Genomic DNA, 20084 nt, shown 5'->3' on the forward strand with positions numbered 1-20084 from the left:
GCAAAAGATGACAAGGATAAACAGAGGTATGGTCAGTACAAAAAAAGAACAAACATTCCAAACTTACTGTAGCTCTACTGCTAAACAAATCACTGTCACTTCTATTATTGGGAAATGGTCCTAATTCGTCTACTGTTGGCAAGCTGCCTGTGCTACTGGCTGTGTCTATGGCGCTATCATACTGACTAATTAAATGCTGTTCATCTTCGCTTTACTATCCCTCAGAAAGGAAATTTTAGCTTCCAACTGTAAAATACACGAATGGAGAAATGAAATTATGGTCAATTTTACATTTAGAATGTAATAAATAAATACAAACCATAATGGAAATTGCATTATGCCAATATGCACTAAGTACTAGTTGCATACACAAAACCTTATAATGTTCCCAAAGCTTAAAGATACTAAATTTTTTCAACTTTGGGCTTTTACTGATAAATGCCTGAGGAACACTATTTTGATCCTAATTTGTGACACTAAGGAAGATTTATGGCATAACACACATGGCTATAGGGCTATTCCAGTTGAAATCCATACACCCCCTATAGAAGACATGCACTTAATCTCCTACACAGGGAATGTGAATTTCAATTGGGGTTATGGATGACTCCATTTGATAACTACACCCCTGTGTGGGGGATGTCTTCCATTATGGATTTCATCCATTTCCATTATATGGATTTCAACTGGAATTGCATATTCTGACTTGAGACTTTTTAGGCCTAACCTCCTTAGTAGCAATGCATGCATGTGATATGAGCATGTATAGTTTACCTGTTGTAGTTCTTGTTCCGATGCCCTGACACTATCAGAGACAGTATTTAACTGTACTTTGCTACCATCAAGTTCCTTCTCTAATTTGACCTCTTCCTGTCTCAGGTTATTCAGTTCTATTCTCACTTTGTTCAACTCATCTTCCTGTGCCTAGAATGAAACAAAATAATGTGACCATCAATGGGTTAATATAAACTTAGAAGCACTTCCCAGCACCCACTTGTAAGCTATGTAGTAAGCTCAATATTGTGAGTCACATGTACTCTGTGCTTGAAATTTTCATAGTTATATAAACAGTTAACTACTGTAAAATAATTAAGGTACCAGTTATGTTCACCCCATGTATATCCTAAACAAAGACAGATATGTCATAATTGGAACCAGTAGCTGCGTCTTTCAGCTTGGATTTAAGACCTCATTCATTGAATCGGTCAAGAAATAAAGACACAATAATCCGAAATTCCACAGAAGATGCTAATTCAAAAGTTGCAGTAGGCTTCATTGCTTGCTCTATTGATTTGTACACAAAGCGTTCTCATACAAGAGAACTAGCACTGTGCCTTCCATTGATTAGAGCATTAAAATGCAACTTGTGATTTAGTTCATTCCTTGAGATCACCGTTTCTTGAATTATCAACCAATTAGTAAACCAACTAGTAAAGGTCCAGGTATTGGCTGTTTGTTTTAATGTTCACCTAGTTGTCTTTGTTTAGGATACACAGGGGTGAAAATATCTGGTACCTTAAGGGATCTAGAATGAGCGTTTATGGCGTTTTGACAGTATTTTTTGTGGGACATAAGGAGCACCTTAGACGTATCGAATTGCATTCTGAATACGAAGCATGTCTTTCTGATATCAGATAATTTTCATTTTTTGAAATTCACGATATAATACAAATGTTGTGACAAATTATTAAAATTTGATATTTTTCAAATTTTTGATATATAACAGTCCTCAAAGTAAATTTTATCAATCTAATGATATATTCTTAAAGTGTATGTAGCTGGGAGAAAAAGCCGACGATCAATTGAAAATTTTGACCTTTTATATTGAAAATATGGATTTTTTTCCCAAAAAGACCTAATTTTTTTAGTGTTTTGGGAAAAAAATCCATATCCTCAATACGAAAGGTCAAAATTTTCAATTGATCGTCGGCTTTTCATCCCACCTACATACACTTTAAGTATATATCATCAGATTTATAAAGTTTACTTCGAGTACTGTTAAATATCAAAAATATCAATTTTAATGATTTGTCATAAAATGTGTATTACATTGCGAATTTCAAGAAATCAAAATTATTTGATATCAGAAGGACATTCTTCATATTCAGAATGCAATTCGATATATGTCTAATGTGCTCTAATGTCCCACAATAAATACTGTCCACACGTTCATACCCCTTCCCTTAAGGCTTTTACAGCCTGTATATAAACATCAGTTGATAAGGAAATGAAACTGATCCATATATGGTGTGAAGTATCATTTGTAAGTAGAGCTCTTTTATTGTCCTATCGACAGGCTAGCTACTACGCTGTACCAGTTATTATTTATAATAACATCTTTTATAATGGGATTTGCTAGCACAAGTGGCAGTTGAAACTCTGGTGATAACACTGACTTTTGAGATGGATCATGGGAAGTTTTTTAAATCATCCTCTGACATAAACTCAACACTGCATGGATAGACCATGGAAGAAAGAGATGAGAAGGAACCACAACGACTTCGATCGGCCAAGTTTTAATCTGCTTATCTATTGACGCCTGAAAAGAAAAGCTATCAATGGTACCTCCTTTCATGTATGATCCATTTACATGATCGATGCTTACGAAATCATTACTGGAAAAAACTATAACAAACCCATCCACGAACAAACAAACGCTACCCGGAAGTAAGATTCTGGAATTTCACTGATGCTCTGAACATGTATAGTAGCTTTGTTTTGGGATCTACAGTCAAACTGTTTTCTTGATCGTATTGTGTAGAAAATGTCCTTTAAAACATCGAAAAGGTCGTCAAAATCTGCAGTTTTTTTGCTGAGTTTCAGCTTAAGCAAATAAGGTAATATTTTGGTGACTTTTTCTATGAAAAATAGATGTAAAATGTTCTTAAATAATGCACAATGTTCCGGTTGAGTCCGGTACATAAAACCTGTTTAATTTAATAGTTTATATGTGTATAATCGTAACTAGCTAACTCGTTTTAGTGCCAAAGACGGCCAACTCTGAGAAAAAAGTCATCAAAGTTCGGGAAAATTGGGCAAAATGGAAGAAAAAGATGTAGGCCATCAATGACCGATGATCACGTCACCAGAGAAAATCCTATAGGGTGCTTACACGGAAGGTCATTAGTTCAAATCATCCTTCAGACACACTCCAGAAGACATGCAAATACATGGAGTACAATACCAATCACCTATTTAACGCGGGGTATTGATCAAAGTAAATCCTCATGAATAACAATGTCAATTAAATGTCGGTAAAGGGAGTGGACAAAGTGAATGCGTTCGTTGTGGTTCCTTCTTATCTCTTTCTTCCATGGATAGACACACAACAGGTGTACATCCAATTTGAGAAAAACAAATTAAAATGGATTAAACATATGGTGCAACCATGTGGTCAGTGTTCCAAATAAGCCCTATCACAGTGCAATTTGCACCCTAAAATTTGCCTTTTGCGATACAACTTAATAGCGTAGTGCAAAAGTGTCATACCACAATGTACTGACTTTATGTGTTGATTGTCTGAGACTGCACTTCAAATTGCTCTGCATCAGATAAAATTGCACCACAACTTTCAAAATGGGTGCAAAAATTAATTTGAAGACTGCATGAGGTCTCACAGGAATTGACAGGGTAATACAGTGTTCCACAAAAGAGGCGTGACCATGTGAATTGAAAAGGAATACCATGCTTGTTGACTTGGCAAACACAAACAAACAAACAAACAAACAAACATATACCTTTACAGATGTCTCTTGTGATGACACCCTGACATGTAGATCATCCACAGTCGTCTGCAATTCTTGACATTTTGTCTTTTCTTCAGATAATAAATCCTCCAGCGTTGCTTTCTGTTGGTCCAATTCATCTAGTTTTTTCTGTGCTTCTGAGCGCTGTGTTTCGAGCTGCTTTACTTGTAAACTAGCTTGGTCCAACTCAATTTGTAACCCCTGTATGAAGATACAAAACAATATACTGGAGGTGTTACCTGAACTGTGACACTTGCATTATACTGCCTATACAAATGGGTGAAGTCACTGTACAAGCTGAAGTCACTTTCTTTGGCAACTCGGGAGGTTTATAGCCTCAGATGCTTGTGCCTGTAGAGAGGCCAATATCTGTGTATATATTCAATATTTTTGATTGACAGTTGCTAGGAAAATCTTTGCAAACCTGTACTTTTTTCCAGATCTGCAAATGCAGTTACATTATCACACAATGCAATGGAATGGACCAGTAGTATGTTTATTTGATTTCAGTTAACTCAGACCTGTGTGGTACTTATTTGTTGAGTTTCTCAATAATTTACATAATGACAAAGGCAGATTTAGATGACTATGACACTCAGTCACAGTACAATCTTTAACTCTCTCTCACACTCTCTTTTAACTCAATAAACAAAGAAACCCATACCTTGACTTCCAATGATTTCATCTGCATCTGTTCTTCCTTCTCTGTGATATCATCTTGCAGTTCAGTCTTCTCCCGTTTCAAATTGTCAATCTCTTTACTGATTGTGTCCAATTCTTTGATGGCAGAGAAATCCCCAGCTGCTGCTGCTGCTGTTGCTGCTTCTGAGATAGACTCTGAAATGCCAGATGTAGGTCCTCCTGGGGCACCAAGATCCTACAAAAGTAACATAATGTCAAAAAGAAGATTAAAATTGCTGCAATGTCTTCTACATATCAGGTACATGCTGCTGTGATGGTGTATAATGCTGGAATTCGACTTGAACTTGTAAAATGTCAAACAAAAGAACCTGGTATGTCAACATAACTCCTCCTGAGCAATGATAGTAAGATGTTGCATTGTCACAGAGGTATAAGTGTGTTAATAATATCATAGACTAGACGGGGAAGTCCTCCTTAGGTCTATACACTAGCGTACCCGACTTTTAACCACAAGGTTGTGGCTTTGATGCCAAGCAGGACCGGAAGTGACTCGAAAATGGCACAGGATAGTTCTGTGAACAGTTTGTGACAGTATTTTGATGCTTTGAGTAGGTCAGAAGCATTAAAGTTAAGCTTGTGTGGAACATAACCAAGTAAGTTATAGCTCATAGCCAGGACCATAAGACTCTTTATACTAGACAATCCATACAGTGATATGCTGAGAGTTTGGGCCTGCTAACAGTTGGTATCATCTCTTGTGTCTCTTGTAATGGTGTGTCTAGTCCTGATTAATTTGTTGCACTAGATATGTGACCACAGATGGATTTCACAGACATTTATGATGCATAGCAAGTCCTTAAAGTGAAACTCATTGTAAGTGTAACACAGTAACTATGGGTTCAATGGGTTTGGGACTCGACTGATGATGCATTGTAAATGTTAGTACAATGAATACTTACCAGTCCAGCTAGGCCCTGATCTGCAGTAGGTTTGGGTCTTGATGTTGGTGGTATCATTTCTGCTGTGAGCTGTTGAGGTGGGTTTACTCCTGCTTTAGCCTGTTGGACTAGATACATAGCCAGGGCAAACTGTTCTGAATTCAACATGCCAGCCTGCTTCATGTCACACAAATTCCTGGAGGGACACAAAGGAGAAACAAGAAATGTGTCAAATCATTACAAATTAAAGAGCAAGTTGCCAATCAGAAAAGATATTAATAATAAGAGGGATTTAAACCTGTGTGTGGTGTGTATAATTCATAGTACCATATGGACAGACATATGAATATCGATATGGGATAAAATGTTCATTGCATATTCAGTTGTAATAATCCACTGAAATGCAATTTACAAAAGCACAAAATCTTAAACCATTTAACAAATTTGCAAAACATAATGGGATAGGAAGAGATGAATACGGCAATTACAACTACAGATTCTTCAGATGTCAAACATTTGAAACAACCAATCATCATGAATGAATCTTGAATATGTCATATGTGACACGCCATGCTCCATGGGGGAAAAAGGAGGCATTTTCACAATTTTAATTAAAAGTTACTATAATTATTACCTTATACATCAGGCTATCATACACTGAAAATACCAAAGGTCTAGCATGCTTGGTTCTAAAGTTCTTTTGTGCTGTGTATTTTCCTATGCATTTCATTGCTTTTTACTCCATATTTTTGCCTATATCTCAATTCAAATTTGCTGCTTTTAGGCCCCATGGACCAGATCGTGCCACATGTGCACTGTTCAGCAAATTATTTGCATTCATGCATGAATGTGCAGCTCAATCAAGTCACAATAACAAAGCACCACACAATACTTATTTTAAAAAAACCATCTTATTTGATAAACTTAAGTTTAGACAAGAGGCTTACCAGATATGAGCTAAGATTGGTTGTGGAAGTCCCGACTGCACCAGTGTTGGTCTGACTTCTTCACCCGATATGAGCCCATCTTTATTGGAATCTAACGTACTGAAGATTATATCATAGTTAGCTTTCTCCTGTGCTGTCACCACCCAAATGCTATGACCCTGAGGTAGGGAGAAATGGATTTGATATTCAACTATTACTGTGAAAAGTGATCTGGTTATACTACATGTACAACCATGCACATAACAGGGTTCTTTTGGTGAAGACAAAAACAAAAACAAAATTTTTATATAACACCACCAACATCTGCCCTTAACACTTAGCTTTAAAATTCCAACGTAAATTTGTGAAAATGTGATTGAACGTAGCACATATGTGATGCGACCAAGCAAAATGAGTCGGTTGTCAGGTATATTGATTTTGAGATACGGGCAATAACAGTATCTAAAGTCCTTTATATTTTATTGTTCTGAGCAACACTAAAATGACCATATCTCTGGATCCGTAAGTCAAATTATGATCAGGTTTCAGCAAGACAAAAGCTCTAAGAATGGCTCATGTAATGCAATTGAAAAACAAATTTTGATTTTGATTAATATCAGACTCATTTAGCTTGAACGCATCACATATTTTCTTATTATTTTATTTATATTTGACTACTTGTATAAAAAGTTGAGAAAAATATATTAAAAAAATATAGACACAGATATTAATACATTTCACAACACTGTGTTTCACGCCAAAGCGATCTTCAGGTGAATAAATTAAAAATGAAAAACACGATGATCAAAGGCCTTTCCAAAACTCCAGAATTAGCAACGCGTGCACGCGGTGTCGAAAAACATATATATATATCAGTTTTCGCATCTGGACAACCAGGGGTAGTGCTAGAACTAAACACTCCAGTGTCCGCAGGGACCCCCGAACTTGCAGAAAATAAAAAAGTAGGGGGTCCCGAGTACAGTTTGGTGAGTCCAAGTGGCACAAATGCAGCATTATATAGTATGTCTGCAATAGCGCTAGATTGAAAAACTGGGGGTCTGCAGGGACCCCTGAACTTGCAGAAAATTTAATAACAGGGGGTCCGAACTCTATTTTGGTGGGTACAGGACCCCCAAAAGCAACCTAGCGCTACCCTTGTGGACAACTCAAATGAACAATAAAAGGTAATTTCTGGAAAATTTCTTTTTTTCTGAAATAAACTGAAAACATTTGGATTAGTCAGAATTACGGAACTCAACCTACCAATGGCTGCTTTGGTTGTAGCGTGGGTGATCCTGAAGGTGGCGAGGATGACACAGTTGACACTGGAATAGGAGGTGTAGCACGCCCTCTAAGGCTTGCAGCAGATGCTGGAGCGGGTAATACTGGGACGGATCCGGGAGTGACGCTGGTTTCTTGCGCTTGGAAGGTGGTAGTAAACGTGGAGGAGGACCATTGGTGTAGGGTCCTTTTCAAGAGCTTTGTAAACAAGATACATAGCCTGTAAAAATACAAGACATATCATTAGAAATTATCAGTTGTAGTAATAACACACATTCATTCAATTTTCAAATTCCATGACTTTTCAAGAACTTAATAACAAAATTTCATAACCTATAAAAGGAAACAGTCAGATGTGACAGGTTGCCAATCTGATGAAAACACTGTAAAGTAGTGATGAAACGTCACTAAAATTGTGAGTTTAACATCTTCATTATTATTGGATTTGTATAAAAAGAACTATGTTAACAAGTCAACTGTGCTATAACGACAAAAAGACATTCTCTAAAATTACACTTGGAAAAATAATCACAATATCCAAACTGAACAATATTGGAGTAAATTGGTTTTTTAATAGATGCATTATCTAATCCTTCACATTATGACACCACAATGAATCCAATGTGACTTCAAAAAGTAAAGTTACAAGCATTTGATTAGACGAGGGTCCCGTTTCAAAAGTGACAAACTGGCCTATTCAAAACTCCACAGACCACAAATCTGATTAGAGAGTTTGAATGGTTAATTTATGCGTTTGGCATTAATTTAAAACAAAAGGAACAAAATAAAACAAAAACAAAATAACTGACAAATAAAATGAAAGTTATGAAAAGTACAGAGAAGTAAAAACTGAAATAAAACTGCTTTAAATAACGCTTCATTGACTTAAACTGTATTGTCTCTTTGTTGCGCTTGTTGGAATCTTTTTGCGCCTTGTATAGGCCATTTTGTCACTTTTAAAACTGGGCCGTCGTCTATTCAATTGCTTGTAACTTTACTTCTTGAGATCACATTGGATTCAATGTGGTGTCATAATGTGCAGGATTAAATAGTGCATCTATTAAAAAAACAAATTTACCCCAATATTGTTCCATTTTGAAATTGTGATTATTTTTCCAAGTGTAAGGATACTTTATTGGCGCAGTATATATTACTTACCACAGCAAATTCTTCTCTATCTAACAAGCCATCTTTATCTATGTCACTCAAATCCCATATCTGAAAGCAGAATAAGTACATCTAATGAATTTTAAGTCAAGCAATAAATATTATCATTGAAGGCTTTTACCTAATTCCCCATGTGGAATTTTCTAACTTTGGTGCATTAAAAATGTGGGTAAAAATATGAATTAAAATCACAGTCAAATCAATTGGACATTTGGTTGCAATAGTTGTGACATTTGTTCTGCAGTTCCAGTTTTTGTTATCCTCACTTACAACTTTGCTTTGCACTTGGAGAATGACCAGTCTTTTGTAAATAATACGAGCCCTACCCCATTGAAAGGGCTTCGTTACTTATTTGGTACCCACCAAGATTAAATACTCTTAATTTCATAAAACCGATCATTTCTTTTGAATGAATTTATGAAAGTAGAATAACATGAGTCTGACTTGATGTCACAGGTCATCTTGACCACGCAATATGCCATTTTATTGCAAGTAAGCCTGTAGTGACTTTTACAGGCATTTGCCAGTGGCGTATCCTCAAGTTTGACCATTGCACACTTAAAATTTTTGTGAGTGGTCTGTGGGACTGCTTTTTGCTCATGTGAACATTTGCTGTTTTTTCCCTTTGCTAGAGGCAGCCTGTGTGTCATTGAAGATTTCACATCACCAAATAATGTCTCTAAAGGCCTTCTGTCCCAATCTGCAGTGTTACATATCGGAAAAGGTTGCACACCTATAAATTAATATTAAAAACCAAATAATTGGGCAGATTTTGTGAAAAATTTGTGTCAGGTATTAAATGTAGGCTTACACCTGCCAAGATTTAAAAAGACTTCTGAAAATAGGATGAACAAAATTGATAGTTTCACTGTCCAGTTGTTCGAAAATTCAATGGTCACCAATATATTTCTTTTGTTTACTTGCTTGTTTGTTAGATTCCAGGAAAATATTACTTTGCAAAATTGAGTCGCTTTGAAAAGGTAGGTAGAGCCATTTGAATAGAGCCCATTTGAAAACAAAGTATAGGAAAATTTATTATACCCGCATGCGAAGCATGGACGGGTATATTGCCATCCTTGGGTTTCATCTCCTTCTCCTTCTCCATCTCCTTCTCCTTCTCCATCAAACACATCATTCTGTCAAGGCTAGCGCTAAAACTACAAAGGCCCTGGGGCCCATATGTGGTACACTTATGGACCCTACCCTCGTAGAAGTGCCTTTTGCCCATCTTGGCCCCAGAGGTCAAAGGTCACGGGCCCCAGGGGCCCAAATGTAAAAACACAAACCATGCCGTTTAGCATCAGATGAAGCAGCCTCAGGGCCCTGAGTTGGTACACTGATAGCCCCAGGGTACTCTATAAATACAAGTATACATGAGCCCCATATGTTATATATTATATCCCAGGGCCCCAAATGTTACAAATATGGGGCAACAGATTGACAAGCCTAGCTCTAAAGCTACAAGGGCACTAGGGCTCATATGTTGCACATGTATAAGCCCTAAATTGTAGATGTGCCTTTTGCCCATTTTGGCCCCAGATGTACAAGGCTAGAGGCCCCAGGGGCCCAAATGTTAAAACAAAGGGCCGGCCGTTTCTCAGCAAATAAAGTAGCTGCAGGGCTCAGGATTTGGTACACAGATAGGTTTGCAGAATTATATTGTCATATGTATAATATGTACCCCGTATGTCACATAATATGGGCCCCTGGGCCCCAAACGCTAAAACATAGGGCCGGTCGTTACTCTGTAAATAAAGCAGCTTTAGGGCTTAGAGTTAGTACACAGATTGCACCTGAAAATCACATTGTTATATGTACATGTGAGCCCCATATATTACATTATATGGGCCCTAGGGCCCTAAACGCTAAACCATAAGGCCGGCCGTTACTCTGTAAATAAAGCAGCTTTAGGACTCAGAGTTAGTACACAGATTGCACCTGAAAATCACATTGATATATGTACATGTGAGCCCCATATATTACATTATATGGGCCCCAGGGCCCCAAACGCTAAAACATAGGGCCGGCCGTTACTCAGTAAATAAAGCAGCTACAGTGCCCAGCTTGAGTCTACTGATAGCACTAGAGAATTAAACTTCAACATATGTCCATGGGCCTCATAAGTCAAATATTATGGGCCCCATGGCCCCAAATGTTAAAACATAGGGCCGGCCGTTTCTCATCAAATAAAGCAGCTTCCGGGCTCAGAATTTGTACACAGTAGCACCTGAGAATTATATTGTTATTAACACCCACATACCCCCCTCCCCACCGTACACACGTTGGACTAAACAGACATATCCGTATTATAATTATTAATATAATAATTGGAAAGACCAGCGTGAAGCGTTAAGGCTGTTCCAGTTAAATTACATACCCATTGGCTGTTCCATTTAATTTACATACTCCCTCTGAAATGGCTGTTCCATTTAATTTACATACTACCTGAGTAAGAGAGACTGACAACAGCAACCTATGGAGAGTAAGAGAGACGACTCCCCTGGGAGGGGACTTTTTACAATTTCTTTATTTAAAGTGCTACGACAGTGCAACCTGCATTCAATTAAAGCTTGTGACTTCGACTTTCACTTTTTACCTATACAATTTCTTTATTTTAAGTCCTCAGCAAAAAAGGACTGTAAGTTTGGGTACACCGATAACATGCGGGTATAGCCGTATTTGTGTACAAATATATAGCCTTCTAGTTATACCCGCATGCAATAGCATGCAGGGTATCTTTATACCCGCATGCGAAGCATGGACGGGTATATTGTTATCCTTTGGTTTCTTCTCCTTCTTCTTCTCCTCCTCCTTCTCCATCAAACACATCATTCTGTCAAGGCTAGCGCTAAAACTACAAAGGCCCTGGGGCCCATATGTGGTACACTTATGGGCCCTACCCCGTAGAAGTGCCTTTTGCCCATCTTGGCCCCAGAGGTCAAAGGTCACGGGCCCCAGGGGCCCAAATGTGAAAATACATAGCACGCCGTTTCTCATCAAATGAAGCAGCCTCGGGGCCCTCAGTTGGTACACTGATAGCCCTAGGGGCACTCTATATTTACAAATATACAAGAGCCCCATATGTTATATATTATGGGCCCCAGGGGCCCAAATGTTACAATATGGTGCAACAGATTGACAAGCCTAGCTCTAAAAGTACAAGATCACTAGGGCTCATACATGGCATATGTATGGGCCCTAAGTTGTAGATGTGCCTTTTGCCCGTTTTGGCCCCAGATTTACAAGGCTAGGGGCCCCAGGGGCCAAAATGTTAAAACAAAGGGCCGGCCGTTTCTCAGCAAATAAAGTAGCTACAGGGTTCAGATTTGGTACACAGGTAGGTCTTTAGTATTGTATTGTCAAATGTATGTATAACCCCCAACTGTCACATAATATGGGCCCCAAGGCCCCAAACGCTAAAACATAGGGCCGGCCGTTACTCAGTAAATAAAGCAGCTACAATGCCCAGCTTGAGTTTACTGATAGCACTTGAGAATTATACTTCAACATATGTACATGAGCCTCATAAGTAAAAAAATATGGGCCCCAGGGCCCCACATGTTAAAACAAAGGGCAAGCCGTTTTTCTCATCAGTTAAAGCAGCTTTAGGGCTCAGAGTTTGTACACAGATTGCACCTGAGAATTTCATTGTTATATGTACATATGAGCCCCATATACCACATAATATGGGCCCCAGGGCCCCAAATGCTAAAACATAGGGCCAGCCATTACTCAGTAAATAAAGCAGCTACAGGGTTCAGATTTGGTACACAGATAGGTCTTTAGTATTATATTGTCATATGTATATATAATCCCCATATGTCACATAATATGGGCCCCAGGGCCCCAAACGCTAAAACATAGGGCCGGCCGTTACTCAGTATATAAAGCAGCTACAATGCCCAGCTTGAGTCTACTGATAGCACTTGAGAATCATACTTTAACATATGTACATGAGCCCCATAAGTCATATATATTGGGCCCCAGGGCCCCAAATGTTAAAACAAAGGGCAGGCCGTTTCTCATCAAAGAAAGCAGCTTCCGTGCTCAGAATATGTACACAGATAGCACCTGAGAAGTATATTGTTACTAACACCCACACGCCCATCCACCCCACACACGTAGGACTAAACAGACATATCGTATTATCATAATTGGAAATACCAGCGTGAAGCGTTAAGGCTGTTCCAGTAAAATTACATACCCATTGGCTGTTCCATTTAATTTACATACTCCCTCTGAAATGGCCCCCAAAAGGCTGTTCCGTATAATTTACATACTCCCTCTGAAATGGCTGTTCCATTTAATTTACATACTCCCTCTGGAATAGTTTCCCTGAATCATATTGCATAGCCTCACTGTGAGTAAGAGAGACTGACAACAGCACCCTATGGAGAATAAGAGAGACGACTCCCCTGTGAGGGACTTTTTACAATTTCTTTATTTTAAGTGCTACGACAGTGCAACCTACATTCAATTAAAGCTTGTGACTTGGACTTTCACTTTTTACACATTTTCTGCCCAATTGGGCGACTTTTTACAATTTCTTTATTTTAAGTCCTCAGCAAATAAGGACTGTAAGTTTGGGTACATGCGGGTATAGCCGTATTTGTGTACAAATATATAGCCTTCTAGTCCCATTCTGTGGTTTCTTCTCCTCCTCCTTTTCCTCCTCCTCCTTCTCCATCAAACACATCATTCTGTCAAGGCTAGCGCTAAAACTACAAAGGCCCTGGGGCCCATATGTGGTACACTTATGGGCCTTACCCCGTAGAAGTGCCTTTTGCCCATCTTGGCCCCAGAGGTCAAAGGTCACGGGCCCCAGGGGCCCAAATGTGAAAATACAAAGCACGCCATTTCTCATCAAATGAAGCAGCCTCAGGGCCCTGAGTTGGTACACTGATAGCCCTAGGGTACTCTATATTTACAAATATACAAGAGCCCCATATGTTATATATTATGGGCCCCAGGGGCCCAAATGTTAAAATATGGTGCAACAGATTGACAAGCCTAGCTCTAAAAGTACAAGATCACAAGGGCTCATATGTGGCATATGTATGGGCCCTAAGTTGTAGATGTGCCTTTTGCCCATTTTGGCCCCAGATGTACAAGGCTGGGGGCCCCAGGGGCCCAAATTTTAAAACAAAGGGCCGGCCGTTTCTCAACAAATAAAGTAGCTACAGGGTTCAGATTTGGTATACAGATAGGTCTTTAGTATTATATTGTCATATGTATATATGACCCCCCATATGTCACATAATATGGGCCCCAGGGCGCTAAAACATAGGGCCGGCCGTTACTCAGTAAATAAAGCAGCTACAATGCCCAGCTTGAGTCTACTGATAGCACTTGAGAATCATACTTTAACATATGTACATGAGCCCCATAAGTCATATATATTGGGCCCCAGGGCCCCAAATGTTAAAACAAAGGGCCAGCCGTTTCTCATCATATAAAGCAGCTTTATGGCTCAGAGTTTGTACACATATTGCACCTGAGAATTACATTGTTATATATGTACATATGAGCCCCATATATCACATAATATTGGCCCCAGGGCCCCAAACGCTAAAACATAGGGCCGGCCGTTACTCAGTAAATAAAGTAGCTACAGTGGCCAGCTTGAGTCTACTGATAGCACTAGAGAATTATACTTCAACATAATTATTAACATGTGCCTCATAAGTCAAATATTATGGGCCCCAGGGCCCTAAATGTTAAAACAAAGGGCGGGCCGTTTCTCATCAAAGAAAGCAGCTTCGGGACTCAGAATATGTACACAGATAGCACCTGAGAATTATATTGTTACTAACACCCACACACCCATCCACCCCACACACGTAGGACTAAACAGACAGATCGTATTATTTCATAATTGGAAATACCAGCGTGAAGCGTTAAGGCTGTTCCAGTTAAATTACATACCCATTGGCTGTTCCATTTAATTTACATACTCCCTCTGAAATGGCCCCCCAAAAGGTTGTTCCGTATAATTTACATACTCCCTCTGAAATGGCTGTTCCGTTTTATTTACATACTCCCTCTGGAATAGTTTCCCCATAATCATATTGCATAGCCTCACTGTGAGTAAGAGATACTGACAACAGCAACCTATGGACAATAAGAGAGACAACTCCCTGGGAGGGACTTTTTACAATTTCTTTATTTTAAGTGCTACGACAGTGCAACCTACATTCAATTAAAGCTTGTGACTTGGACTTTCACTTTTTACACATTTTCTGCCCAATTGGGCGACTTTTTACAATTTCTTTATTTTAAGTCCTCAGCAAATAAGGACTGTAAGTTTGGGTACACCGATAACATGCGGGTATAGCCGTATTTGTGTACAAATATATAGCCTTCTAGTTACTATTGTGCTTCCTGAAGGGTAGCAGTTGCCGACCCCTGGCTTATGTATAGGTAGTAAACTCCTTTTTATGCAATTTGAACCAGTTTTTTTTTAAAACAATTGCTTTATGGCACTGTCAACAAGTCATTGCTCTCATAAATAAGCCATTGATCCATTCATTACAATGCATAAAAGTGCAATCACTGACCTGGTGAAAATGTGTGGATGGTCAAACCTATTGTTACCTTAGGGAAACAGATACAGTGGGTGTATGGTCAAACCTATTGTCATCCTAGGGCAACAGATACAATGATTGTTTTGTTGCAGCTTCACCCGTATGTCTTCACCTGTTTTTGATTTTGATTAATTTACATAATATGTGACCCCTCGGCACAACTGAGCCCTGAAGTCACCAATCATCATTTTTGAGATATTCAACCAAAATATTCTGCTTGAAATTAGCTTTAAAATGATGTATATCATGTCTATAGTACTTGACATTTACGTAGTGAAAAATCAATAAAACAGCCACCAAATCCTTTGTTTCCTATTGTTTATTGTTAAGTTCGATGGAGCATATCTCAATAGTGGCACTGGCGACATCCGGGCTCAGTTGTGCCGAGGGTCACATATGCCATAGGACACTATCACTGATGTATTGAAATTACATCACTAACCCCAGCAAATAAAACCATACAAGCAAACAAATTTTAAAGCAAATGAGCACAAATAAACACACTAACAAACTAGCCGAGTAGCATTCTGTGAAGAAAACGTTTTGACCCATCACACCCTATCCGCATTACTTACCCTACTGAGAACGTCCACAGGCAGCTTGGAGTTCATAAAGACCGTCTTGACTTTATCTCCTGACAATTTGTTATCAATAGGTTGCAGGCCATTAAAAATATTGTCAAATTTAGTCTTCTCTTCCGGCTGCAGGAAAAAAAATTAAACATACAATTATTAACTCCTGACAATGTTTCACTAACCTGAATTTTGTTGTTTTAAGATTGTTCAAAGGTTTGATGATGAAGACATAATCAATATCTAATCTTCAATAGTTCAGATTTAAAATGATAATAATCATAATCATAATAATGATTTAAATCTTATAATTGAGATATAATAGTGCACCATAACAGGGAGTTGCCGCATTAGTCAAGATAATTATCATGCTGCCATTCAGATACATTGTTCAATGCCAATGTGCTGTGATTTTATAGTACTAAAGCTGACTTTACATTCTACTTGCTAACAACCAATGAAACAACCAACAATGAACATTTTAGCCAATGAAGTAGATTATATTTTGCAGAGCAAGATGAAACAGTCAAACTAACTGATCAGCTTGTGATTGCTTTGTCGCTAGAAACTCAAGAATTATTAATTCAGCTTTAGATTGTTACCACACTTCTAGTGTGGAGCGAGCGGCCTAAGCAGCTGTGTAGAGACTGACTAATCAGGGTCGGATCCAGGAATTTTTTGATAAAGGGGCGCCTTTTGGTCGATGTGAAAAAAATGTATTAAAGGGGTTACCCCTCGAAAACTTCGACGGTTTTGGCCCATTGTTTGCTGTTCATGGCCAAATTTGTTCCTTTTTTAAATTTCTTACAATTTGTGTATTTTTAAGTTACCGGCGCCCTTTGCTAGTCAAAAAATAGAGGGGGCGCGCGCCGGCTGCGCCCCCCCCCCTAAATCCGCCCCTGCTAATCATGGCCATTCATAAAATTCATGGATTGTTGATTCTACTATGTGTGACGTCGTTTCGGAATCCCAAACCCCATGCTGTAGAAAGCGTGCCAGCCAAACAATGATCTCATCCATCAAGATATTAAAGGCCCATTCAGTGATCTCCGCAAAAGTGTAAAAAAATAAATAAATTGCGCATAAATTGCTTTAAAGTATAGTGATGATACTTGTGCAAGAATAGCAATTTCATAATTGTTTACAACCAATGACAGTTTTGATTTTAAATTAAGGTAGTAGTAGTAGTAGTAAATTTTTGCTCGTATCACAGGGTATCACCTTCATTGTATAATCATTGTTTATTCTTGGAATTTGTGTGCGTTGTTCATAACAATGAAGTAAAATTTCTTTCTGGTGTTTGGCACTATATAAATCACACTAATTGATTGATTGATAAGTCACAAAATCATCATTGGGTAATATTGAAATGGCAAACTACAAGGAAAACAACAGTATTGACAAAGTTAACATGTAGCTAATTTCTCTTTAGTAGATAGAAAATTTCATTTAAAATGTCCTATTTTGTCTGTCTTTAATCATTATCTTTATATACAAATGGTCTAAAGTCTGCACAAGAAGTAACACAGCTGTTATAAATACGCCTATAACTTCAGAACTAATAATTTTTTTCACAAGATAATTTATTTATGCGCATTTTCATACCCAATTTGTCCAGTTTTGTTCTATATTAACAATACAGCAGTGTTTTGAAACAAAGATACCCGAATTTAAAAGTTGCAGCTATTTGTATTGATTTGAAGTAAAGCGTGAAGATAATGACGTGCTTTACGTGCTACAGTGCTGGCATAATCACCATTGATCGCTGTAAACTGCAACTTTTAAATTCGGGTATTTTTCTTTAAAAGCACTACTGCGTTGTTAATGTTCGACAACATTTGACAAATGGGGTATCAAAATGCGCGTAAATAAATCATCCTTCTCTCTATGTTGAAATATTGTGAAAACAATTATTAGTTCCGAAGCTATAGGCGTATTTATAACAGCTGCATTACTTTTTGTGCAGACTTTATTAATAATGTTACTTACTGTTACTGCCCATGTGTTATCTATTGGTGGAGTTGCTGGCCTGGGTGCAGCTGTTGTTGTACCACTCTGAAAATAAATCACACATGTTAACACACATGTTAAACATTCTGTATGACAACTCACATGTTGTCTTGTAAATAAATATGTAGAGGAAAAAAGCATCTGTATAAAACCAAGCCATAGCTGCTTTGTGTGAATTAATTTTATGGCACAAATATCCCTCATGTTGGTCATAAGGGTACCTACCATACATTTGTATGGTCATCTGGGTACCTACCATACCACTGTGCTTGCAGTAATTTTCATCACTTATTCCAGTGCACTTTTGTATTCCATTGATCCCTCTTGTTTTTGCAGGTTTAGCACTTCTATATGTGCCTTAGAACTGGTAATTTTTGACTTCCAAACTTTACCTACTTCAAATGACTACATCTGTGTACCGTCTAATCTGTATTTTACTTGTTTCCCTACGTCAAGATGGTGTACCTTGCTCTTTTTCTTTCCAAATGTTCATATTCATTTATTGATCCTTGATGTATTTTGTGTCCTCGTCCGTTGGATTCACCATTACCCACTTTTTTTGTACCTACCAAATTTGGAATAGGAGCTTGTAATGTAAGGTTTGGTATTACTACTTCATGTCCACCTTGGGCTAATGCTATCAACTTGAGGGCTACAAACATGCCCTGAAAAGATAAACATAAATTACATCTGGTTATCATGATAATGGTCAAGTCATTTGCAGTCAATGGAGTTGGGCCCTTCTTCCACAAATATTAGGGTAAAGAGGAATTTTGTTCATCCATGAAATCTGCTTTTCACTACAATAAACTTTCTTGCTAACGTATTACATGCCTCCAGTGGCGTAGATTTCTTTTTGACATTGGGGGGATGGGGTTGGAAAAAATTCTTAAAAGTATAGTTAATCCAGCACATTTAAGCTTATGGTAGAAATGTGCGTGAAGCGTGGGAAAATTTGGACTTTGGGGCTAAAATGTGCAAATATGAGGTTAATTTGGTCAGAAACCCATATTCAGGCGTCAACATGGGGGGGGGGGGTGATTGTATGGACCACCCCCTGGCAAAATATTGGGGGGATTTATCCCCCCGGGATCTACGCCTATGCATGCCTCTACCCCCCCCCTCCCCCCGGGATCTACGTCTATGCATGCCTCTATGCAATTAATGGATAATTACCAAATTTCTATAGCTATTTATAACACATCTGCTTACGGAACTGGTACTTGCAGTATATACGAGGGGGTATCCAAAAGTTTTTGACATCACCCAGAAGTGAAAGAGCTATACCGATGAAATTTTGTCAGTGTAATCACTGGTCCTTATGTACATTATGGTCCAAAAATGGTCTCATAAGTATGTTTACTTTCTTTACAGGTGGCGCTAGATGGGAAGTAGGCGCATAACCTGCAAGATGGTGAAAATTGAGGCACGCAGTGTGATTAAGTTCCTGCATTTGAAGGGTTAGGCCTACAATGCTCAGAAAATCTATAATGAAATGAAAGCAATCTACGGTGATGATTGCCCATCATATGGCACTATATTGCTTTTTGAAAAAGGAATTTCCAAACTGGCCACATGTCCCTCACAGATGAGCCAAGAAGTGGACGTCCATCACTTACGGATGATGCGACCACAAAGAAAAAACTCAAGAAAGTGGAGGATCTTCTCATGAAAAGGTTATGCGCCTACTTCCCATCTAGCGCCACCTGTGAAGAAAGTAAACATACTTATGAGACCATTTTTGGACCATAATGTACATAAGAACCAGTGATTACACTGACAAAATTTCATCGGTATAGCTCTTTCACTTCTGGGCGATGTCAAAAACTTTTGGATACCCCCTCGTATTAGTGGAAGAAGGGCCCAACTCCAGCTCGTATTTAGACCGGTACTGTTGCCATGGAAACATATATAATTTCGAATGTAATATTGTATGTTCATGTGTTAAAGGCTCCCTGAAGATAAAAACATTCCGTCTATAAAACTTTTCCAAATGTTACGTTTTTTCTTAATATCTCAGAACCAGTTTTGATGGAGGTGGGCCCTTCTTCCACTCAGGTATTCATTTGCATATCACATCACAATGAAGCTATAATGCAAGCATTCATGACCAAACTTTTCAATTAATTCTTTGTAACTCTTCTTCACTCTATGAGCCAAATCATGTGACATATTATCAATTCACAGCTTTGCCTCTTTCTTACCCTATACCGTGTTA

General features: G+C 38.4%; 1 protein-coding gene across 1 annotated transcript in view; it reads right to left on the reverse strand.

The window, feature by feature from the left end:
• Positions 1 to 20084, reverse strand: part of LOC140145867 (uncharacterized) — a 53921-nt gene that overhangs the window by 12340 nt on the left and 21497 nt on the right. The window contains 14 exon segments of the mRNA XM_072167565.1: positions 68 to 195; positions 198 to 246; positions 775 to 924; positions 3738 to 3947; positions 4411 to 4623; positions 5348 to 5522; positions 6274 to 6431; positions 7516 to 7656; positions 7659 to 7702; positions 7705 to 7753; positions 8692 to 8751; positions 15860 to 15985; positions 17846 to 17911; positions 18436 to 18531. Of these exon segments, the coding sequence (XP_072023666.1) occupies positions 68 to 195; positions 198 to 246; positions 775 to 924; positions 3738 to 3947; positions 4411 to 4623; positions 5348 to 5522; positions 6274 to 6431; positions 7516 to 7656; positions 7659 to 7702; positions 7705 to 7753; positions 8692 to 8751; positions 15860 to 15985; positions 17846 to 17911; positions 18436 to 18531 (1665 nt within the window).

Source organism: Amphiura filiformis, chromosome 1 (assembly GCF_039555335.1).
Source record: "Amphiura filiformis chromosome 1, Afil_fr2py, whole genome shotgun sequence".
NCBI lineage: Eukaryota > Metazoa > Echinodermata > Ophiuroidea > Amphilepidida > Amphiuridae > Amphiura > Amphiura filiformis.